The 9,220-nt window shown below is 51.1% G+C and overlaps 1 protein-coding gene across 1 annotated transcript; it reads right to left on the bottom strand.

Annotated features, from left to right (window-relative positions):
- Positions 1 to 308: 308 nt before the first annotated feature.
- CCK (cholecystokinin) lies at positions 309 to 6,003 on the bottom strand. Its single transcript, XM_002923806.4, has 3 exons — positions 5,854 to 6,003; positions 4,594 to 4,809; positions 309 to 714 (listed from the first exon to the last, which is right to left on the bottom strand). Exons 2-3 carry the CDS (start codon positions 4,805 to 4,807, stop codon positions 581 to 583), a joined length of 348 nt encoding a protein of 115 aa, XP_002923852.1. The 5' UTR covers positions 4,808 to 4,809; positions 5,854 to 6,003; the 3' UTR covers positions 309 to 580.
- Between the last annotated feature and the right edge of the window lie 3,217 nt (positions 6,004 to 9,220).

Genomic DNA, 9,220 nt, shown 5'->3' with positions numbered 1-9,220 from the left:
TGGTCTTTATGCAGACAAATGAGCGCTCACTACCAGCAGGGCACGTTCTCTTTTTGCAGTGGAGCCCAGCTGGGGCCAGGGCTGGCCAGGGCTGGGCCATGGAGCTGACCCGGAAGGCCCTTTCACTGGCCACTCTGCCCGGCAGCAGAGAAGTCAGCCTGATGCCCAACCCTCGTCTCTCGAGCCCTCTCTGGGACCATCTACCACAGGGATTTGTCCTGGGGCACCATGTATCTGGCTTCCCCTCCCTGAAGGTCCTGAGGATTAAATGGAACGCTTTGTGCTCGATAGACACAGGGAACGAGGGGGCAGAATGAAATCATTTTAATAGCATAGCAACGCTTTAGGACCATGTGTCACAGACGAGGAAATGTTTTGTCTTCCATTCGTACAATTCTGATGAGGTGTGAGGTTGCACCAGACAATCTTACAGACATATGTTTCACATTGAAAACGTAATAAATAGATACTTAAAATGTCAAACTTCAGAGACAATGAGTTATGAGCATGATTGTTTTCTTATTCTGCCTCCTCTGAGCCAGGAGCTGGCTTCCTGGCGTGCTGACAAAGGTGGGGTCCCTTAGGAGGGGTACTCGTACTCCTCAGCACTGCGCCGGCCAAAATCCATCCAGCCCATGTAGTCCCGGTCGCTTATCCTGTGACTGGGGTCCAGGTTCTGCAGGTTCTTAATGACGGACATTCGGCCAGAAGGAGCTACAAGGGCCAGGGGAAAGGAAACAGGGCCATTCTGTTTAAGAGCATCACTAATTCAATCTGTAAAGGAGAACAATGGAAAAGCCGGACAATACGTAACATGCACCTTCTTAAAGGTATCAAAGAGCTATCAAGTAGTGGGATTGCTGGACCAAAATCTAAGAGAAGGATCCAGGTCTGTGTAATCAGAGAGGGTAATATTTGCTAGCCATGGGTATGGCTTCCAATCTGTAAGGATTTAAGTGGATTCACTGACTATGGTACCTGCCTCAGTTTCCCTACTCCTAGGGGTGTTTTCTCTTACGTAGCCAGCCCTTGCCCCCAGCAAGGGTTTCCTTGGTACTTACCCATTTCTGAAGTTTGCCCCTTAGGATCCCAAGCATACTTGAGTACTCTTGTTAAGGTAACATAATTACAATATTTTAATGTTAGAATGGTTTTTTAAAAATGGAGTCAAGTCCCATTGCTAGACAAATACTGTTTAGAAATTAATTTGAAAGCTACCTTCTTTTTAAAAAATGATACTGAGAAAAAGGCACACTGTCAGATTAAAATCTTACGTCAGTAACACTCAACGAAGAATGGGCAGAGAGGTAATAAGGACGTTATTTCATTTATCCCTTTTGACGAAAATGCAATAACGGAATAAGCAATGGGCCGTTGGGGATGGGAGTGAAGTCCTCAGGAACAGGATGATTCTCGTGTGTAATTCACACTGAGGGAGCAGGGACATGAAGAAGTAGTTTCTTTGGAGACATGTGACGCAGTCCTGGCCCACAGATCACAGACAGTGGCCCTCTGGATATGAAATCAGTATAATGCCTTCTTCTGTGCAAGCTAAGAGACAAGAAAGGTCCCTCAGGGACCTCGAAGGGCAAAGCCCAGGGACTGGAAGAGCAGAGTGGGGGAAGATCGCTCCACAGGGCCACTGCGTCCACCACTGCGTGTGATCTGGCATTCAGCCTTTCTGTATGAGGCTCCCCTTGCCGACTCCCGCCCACAGGCTGCAAAGAGTCAGAACACGGCTTACTTATTGACAAATGACCTTGCAGGATCAGTTCCTTTGTCTTATCGCATGACCAAGTAGAGCTAGCTACATTAAAAACCAGAAACAATTATACAGAGCAATGTCCCCACCACCCCCACCTCAATCCCTTCCCAGCCTTGGAATCAAGGGTCAATCCAGCACATTCCAGCCTCCTTTGCAGATCTCTCCAGCCTATGCAAAAGGAAAACAGACCTGGCTATTTAATTGTTCAACATTTTCAGGTGAAATATTAGTCCTTGCATTCAAAAAAACCTTGCTGATCCAGCTACTTGTACATAGTTACGGAAATAGGGCCCATCCTTCTGCCTGCTGCTGATGAATGCCCCCGCCAAGGGCTGGGCACAGGTCCAAATTCCAGTTAACGAACGCAAAGTGGAAGCTTCGAAGTGTGCAAGCAGCCTGGGTTGTGTGGGGGTATGGGGGGCACGGCGTTCAGCCCTGATAGCTGTGCTGGTTACGCGCCTCTGTTTCCCCATTCCACGGGCAGTTCTATGCATTTATCAGGGTCCTCACTCACTTCCCCAGTGCCACACAAAGTAGGAACTACAACTGGTTTACAGAAGTGAATTGAAGGGCCTTCCTCCTTTAACCTTTAAAACCCTGAATGGGCAGTACAGCTGGGAAGCCAAATGGCTTCCAGACCTTCCTGCAAGGGCAGGGCTTGAGCCGACTGTGAAATCTGCAAAGTCACGTACATTACACATTCTCATAGAGCACCCCCCCACACACACCAACAAAGGGACTCACTAAGCAGGGCTTGTGTGAGGACTAACAGATGGTAAAGATGTTACAGATGTAGCATTAGCGCTTCGACGGGCAGGCGTGGGGCAGGTGTGCCCTAGATGCCCCTGCCCCCAACAGAACTGCTTCTCCTCAATCACTGAAAGTTCTGCAGACAATTCCTAATGAGAAACTCTTGAGCCCTCCTCAAAGACCACATTATTGTGTTTAGAATCTTCAAGCAAAAGTACTATAGTTGAGTAGATATCCAGTATGGTCTCAAAATATGTAAAGTAGTCAAAGAAACTATATGGGTATAAATATTTATTCCTGGTTCATATTTGTCAAAGAGAAGAGTAGGATTGTTTTCCACCTAGTGTTCATCGTGGGTGTTGGCAGCTGAAGTCCCCAGGGCTGCCATTCCCACGTGGGCTTGTTTGGCACAACATTCTAAAGGCAAAGGGAGAAGGTGGCTGAGAAGAGATGCTAGGAAGAAACTTCCAGCTAAGATTTGTAGTGTGAAGCCACTGTCAAGTGTCAGTTCTGGGGAAATAGTTTGGAGCCTGGCTTCTTTCCCAGACCTGTTTCTGGTGGCTCTTTCCTGAAGGTGGGGAGGCGGTTCCAGATTATAGCTCAATGAAAAACCTGTGATGTTTCAGACTGGGCTAGCTGAAATTCAACCTATATCCAAGGACAGATACTAAATTACTTTGACACAGACAATCGATAGGAACTCAAGAAGTTTTCAGACTTTCTCTGTCATCTATTTCCACATCTTTCGATTTAATTAGCCAGAAAGCAGAAGATGGTAGCTGGGACAATTTCCCAAAGAGAGGACAAAATATAACAAAACATCTTCTGTTGTTGTTGTTGTTGTTGTTGTTGTTGTTGTTGTTTTTCCTTCTGAATTCCCCTGGTTGAAAAAGTTTCGATCTTACCTTCATATGAAACCATCCGAGACTCTGGAAAACCAAGCCCACCATTTTCTCCTTGTCTAGTTAAGCCATGAGCTAAGGTTCAAATCCAGACCCTGGCAGATGTGAGGGTAAGAGAGCCTCCTGGGAAAGGAGCCCACCCCCCACCCTTCCCAGCAGCATTTTCTGTGGTTTATTGTCCGGCTGCGTTGGTCCAGGTTAGCACACAGCCCCACAGCCAGTGTGTTCACCATCAGTGTCCCTGTGGATCAAGCTGGTAGAAAAAAAACTGCCCCAGTCCCATTCATGGCTCCTAAGGACCCTAGAGATGCATGGGCTTCCCTCTGAATCACACAAAGCTAGAAGGGACCTAGGGGGATGTCCAGCCTCATCCCTGCTTTACAGATGAGACAGGCCCAGGGAAGGGATAGGGCTGTCAGTGTGTCACCCAGCTAGTGAGCCCCCGGTAATCACCTTATTCCTGGAGACAGACTTTGATGCTGAGAAACCTGGCTTGCGCACTCCTGCTGCAATTGGGACCATCTCTCCAACAGCAAAATAAGAACAAACAGGTCTCTTCAGTAATTATTCTACATCACTGCCAAGGAGAACTCAAAACGGCCACTGATTCTTTCCTCCTGTTACATTCTTTGGTGAAAACTGACACATTGTCACTGCTTTTTCAACTGTTGCAGCCAGAACTCCAGAGCTTTCTCAGCATCGATCCCTTCCTGCTAGGGGTTTCCAAGTGTCACTGTCTGGGGGGCTCCTGGCTCCTCTGCATTTACAGTACTGGGTATTCAGTAGATCTGGAAACCACTTTAGAGTCTGTAATTTGCTCAGTAATTATCTTTTAATGTCTTCATAGTATGGTGTTGAACTTAAACAGCAACACGTGACAAAAACTAGTTTCAAGAAAGCTTTTTAAAAAAGGTTTTCCTTAATTAATGAAATCCTCCACATTCGCTCTCAGTTTGCTACAAAGGACGTCCAGAAAACCGTACTGTCCGGCGCCCCGCCAACTCCAGGGGAAAAGAAAGTGAAAAACCTTTCAGCTTAAAGCGTCGCTTTGTGTTTCCTTCCCAGGGGTTACCCATCTCCACCAGCCAGACGCCAGGGAAGAGGGTCCGGATTGGGAGGTCCGCGCGGGGTCAGAAGTGAGGGGTAAAGACCCTACAGATGAATGAGCATCCGTACCTTTCCGGGCCTGCTGGATGTACCTGGCCAGCAGCGCGCCCAGGTGCGCTCGGGGCTCGCCGTCCGCCTTCTGCACTGCCCTCAGCTGCCTCCGGGGCGCCTCCTCCTCGCGCTGCGCCCCTGGACCCACCCGGTCCGCCGCAGGTACGGGCTGCGCCAGGGCGCCCGCCACCAGTACCGCCAGCAGCACGCACAGGCACACGCCGCCGTTCATGGCTGCAGAGAGCAAAGCGGAGGGGAGTGAACGAAAAGGTGGGGGGGCATCGCGGGCTCTCGCGGAGGCTCCGGGCACCTAGGGTACGGAAAAGGGGGCTCAGGCCAAAGGCGCGGGGCTCCAGGCCCGCCACACTGGTGCAAACACGAGGGCTCGCCAGGCGCCGACGTGAGCCAAGTGGCCACAGCACGCGAGTCCGGGCACACCCCGTTTGTCTTTTGGGTGAACCACACCCGGTGCCCGGGGAATCGAACAGAGACCCTGTCTTCTGCCCTGGCTAGCAGAAGAAATGTCTTCTGTTTTCCTTTCGTTTCAGAAAGTGTTGTTAGAGCGTCTGTCTTCTAACTGGAAAAGCAAGAGATTAAAGCTGGGGAAATATCCTAAAGAGAAGACTCCGTGGGAGAAACGAGACTCTCGATAGCTAAAAAGCTTTCAGTGAGGGAAATAAAGGGTGAAAAAAGAGAAGCACAGCTTAAAATGAAGAAACAAAAAAAGAAAAGCCATATTTATAAAGTTTTTTAAGGTGCATACGGGAATTGGCAATAAACTACCATGCAAAACACAGGAAGGGCTTTTAAAAAATCAGAAATATGCACTCAGTCTTCTGTACTTGGCAAAGCGCCGCCGCGTTTTAGATCCACCAGCAGATACGACACCCGCAGGTTTCTATCTCCAAAGCCTTGAATTTTTCTGCAATATTTAAAAAATGAATTTAAATCTTAAAACCTCTTGATAGTTTATTTGAAGAGATTGCGAAGTACACTGCACCTCTGTGTAACATCAAGCAAATCCCAATTTGCATGCTAATCCTAGCAGATAGATATTCCAGCGTTGCATACAGAAGAGAACAAAGCAGGCGCTTGGAAGTCTCTCAAGCAGCCCTACCCACCCAGACCTCCCTGTTGTTTCTGACTTCAAGAAATGCCTTTCGAGCTGTTGGGAAGAAGACACAGAAAGCAAATAAAATGGAAGGGGCACAAAACTGAAGACAGCATTCTCAAGCCAACTTGACGCTTGGATCCCCCGCGGGAGATCGGGGAACCTACCTTCAGAGTAGGACGCAGCTGGCTTCGCGTTTCTACGGGAGTGGCGGGGGAGCCGAGCCAAGTTCAGGTGGGCCGGCAGGACGCCGCCTCTTAAATAGCCCCTCCCGGCGCTGTCAGCCAGTCATCTGTTTACCCAGCGTTGACGCAGACCGGCAGCAACACGTGCTCAGAGGGCGGCCACTGGGGCGACAACCGATTGAAGTGGCCCCTGAGAGAGAGGGGGCAATGGCCCAGTGGAGCTGGGTTAACCCCTCCCGGCGGGTGTCGGGTGTCCAGCCCCCCTCTCTGTCGGAGGAGCTTCCTCTCCCAACTCTGTCCCGCTCCCTCTCCCTTTCCCATTCCAGGGTGGGAAACCTAGGTGTCAGGAATCTCCTCCAGGATGGTGTCCGCTTTGGGAACCGGAGGGACCGGAAAGGAAACCGGGAGCGGGGCGGGGGGCGGGGTTGACTGGACAGGGCTGGGTGTTAGCAAAGTGTAATTCGGCGCTGGAGGGGGTGTTGGCCCCCCTCGACGCATCGCAGGCAGCTCTGGGTATTTTTGGACCAGTGAGGGGGCTTCCTGGGGGGAGAGAGGGGTCTCCACTTTCTTCTCAGCCCCATGGAAAGCCCTGGAGGTTCTCCAGGACTCCGAGGGCAGGTGTTTCCCGGTCAGAGAAGGGGCTCCGGCCGCAGCTGGCTCTTGGAGTCCCGGGCCTCCGTTCACGCAGCCGTAAAGTGAGGATGACACCCCAGGACTTTGCTCAAGAGTTTGGTAAAGGGCTGTGTTTTCCTTGGGGCCAAATTACTCCTGCTCGCGGCGCGTACGGCTCCTGGTCGCCAAGTGGCGCCCGCGAGTGTCCCAAAGAGTCCCGTCTCCGCGCTCCCCTTCCGCAGCGGCATCGGCCCCTCCCACCTTCCTCCAGCCCAGGAGCACTCACACCCCGGGCGGATCCCCGCCCCAGCGCCTGATGCTAGGCTTTGGCTTGAGGACTGCGCCCTGGTCACTCACCGCCCGCAGGGGGCAAGGGAGGCGCCGAGGGAGGCGCCCTGCGTCCTTCCCTATGCCATCGCACCCCTGGCTCCCGAGCGAGGCGACCGGTCCCAGTGCGCCGTGGTGACCAAACCCGGCTCAGCCCTGAGGCCGTTTGGGTGGGTGCTCAAGTTCTCCGCGTCTCAGCGAAAGGCACTGCCAATCCCATTTCCCAGATGGCAAGCCGAGGCGTGAAGAGCTGCGCCTAGCCGCGGCTCCACTGCCTACCCCTGGCCGCCTCGCGCACGAGCTTCCCAGAGCGAGACCTCCGGGTCGCATCCATCCCTCCTCCCGTCCGGGAACACTCCATTCCTCCCCTCCTTTCCCTCACGAAGGATTTGGAAGAGCTTCTTTCAAAACTGGCACCTGTGCTCAGTAGTGGGGGTCCCGAGATGGCCGGACCGCGAGGACTCTTGCAGGGGGTCTGGGGGGGTGGTGGTGGCTGGGGGAGCTTGGCGGGGAGACACTTCTGGTTGCATCCCCTCTTCTGAACTCTAGAGGCTGCTGTATTTCTGCAACCTACAGGCAACATTTTTGAAACAGCGGCAGATAAAATGTTTTCCAGTGGTTTGCCCACGAGGCTGCTAAGGGTTGTGTAGTGCAGTTGGAGAAACTAGTTTTATTTGTGACTGTGGCCAAGACATTTCTGGGAACATAAACTTGTTACAAAACAGAATCACCTAAAGGGCAGAATTTCTGATTCTGAAATGGGGCCCAAGAATCTGCATTTCCAACAAGCTCCCCAGTGATGAGCCTGCTAGTGGGTCCTTGAACACACTTCGAGAATCACTGCTCTAGAATTTCCCTATGGTAAGCCAGTGACTTAATGCCATTCCTTCCATCCATTTAATTGGTAAGTGTTTATTGAACATCTGCTTTGTGCCAGGCATTGGGGATGCGCTGTGAACAATGATGACAATATAATGGGGGAGCAAAAAAACCCAAATTAACAGACACCCCCCGATGATTCTGATGTACTGGGGGGACTATCAGGATGGAGGAGGTGGGGGATGATCCCAGAGGAATCTGTGTGTGTGTGTTTAAAGATTTATTTACTTATTTGAGAGAGAGAGAGAGAGCACAGCGAGGGCAGGGGTCGGGGAGGGGCAGAGGGAGAGGGAGAGTGAGGGTCCTCAAGCCGACTCCACACTGAGCCCAGAGCCTGGGCAGGGGGCTCCATCCCAGGACCCTGAGATCATGACCTGAGCCAAAATATGAGTCGGTTGCCAACCTACTGAGCCACCCAGGTGACCCAGAGAAATGTTTTGATGATAGGTAGCGAAGGAATGAGGCTCTGATTTTAGAAAGAGTCTGGTTGTGATGCCCAAGGTGTTCCAAGTGGGGAGAGGCTGTAAATCGGGATCTGTGAGGAGGGCCAGGAGGGATCAAGATAGATTTACACTGAGGATTATAATGCATTATGAAGCCTGTTGGTTATTACGAAACATACTGAACATTATGAAAGTAATGTGTTCATCAGAGATAATTCAGAAAATCAGTGAAAGTAGAGAAAAGAAGAAAACTTCCATCATCCCGGGACAGCCACTGTTAACCCCTTGGTGTCCGAGAAGCCTGTAGAGGCAATGAAACTAGGTGACTAAGGCTGACCTTGAGGCTCCATGTTGTGACACAAGGGGGTGGGTGGAGTGTTACCCAAGCCCGGGAATTCAGGTGTGAGGGCAGGTTTGGGGTACGGGGGTGAGGTAGGTAACGAGTCTAATGTAGGATTGAGCTCATTGCTTGTGCATGGATGGTCCGGGAGCAGGTCGAGAATGAGCCCTGGGCTCAGGACAGAGAGGCACTCGAGGTGTGGACCAGAGTCTTCTGGTGGGGGTGGCCGCCAGCCTGGGAGTCACAGGGAGTGCCTAGGAGGGCAGAAGCGCTAGGCACGTCCTGAGGAGCGAGAGCAAGAAGGAGAGTGGAGAAGAGGGGCTGGTAAAGAACCAGCAAAGGGGTGGCCAAGACACCAGAGTAAAAATGCTGGAAGGAGAAGCCAGAGGTGACAAGGATTATCAAAACCTGGAAGAAGTGTTCCTGCAGGGGACCTTTATAACTTGCAATAAAGTTGCAGCCACTTCACCCCTAGAAATGGGATTCTGAGCAGGATATGTTATAGAAGATCCTCTGGGAAAATAAAAAGTTAAAAGGCGTCTGGAACTTCATGACCACAGTAACGAGTCTTCCTTCTTAATGGGTCAGAGGGTACTAATAACACTGACCATTCTAAAGCAAGATGGGCCCGGGCCCAAGCTTTTCCTGTTAATGCATATGCATATCTGCATTAAGGAGAGTCCATTTATTCACTAAAAGATACCTGCTTAATGCCTCTTAAGGCAGATGCTTTTGATGTCCTTCATCA

This window comes from Ailuropoda melanoleuca, chromosome 6, assembly GCF_002007445.2.
Source record: "Ailuropoda melanoleuca isolate Jingjing chromosome 6, ASM200744v2, whole genome shotgun sequence".
NCBI classification, from domain to species: domain Eukaryota; kingdom Metazoa; phylum Chordata; class Mammalia; order Carnivora; family Ursidae; genus Ailuropoda; species Ailuropoda melanoleuca.
This window is presented reverse-complemented; position numbering and strand designations above follow the sequence as displayed.

What these genes read in the sequence shown, in the direction of transcription:
- CCK (XM_002923806.4), bottom strand. Translation starts at nt 4,807, where the DNA reads ATGAACGGCGGCGTGTGCCTGTGCGTGCTGCTGGCGGTACTGGTGGCG. An exon ending in CATCCAGCAGGCCCGGAAAG is followed by an intron (nt 715 to 4,593) that starts GTACGGATGCTC and finishes TGGCCCTTGTAG; the next exon opens with CTCCTTCTGGCCGAATGTCC.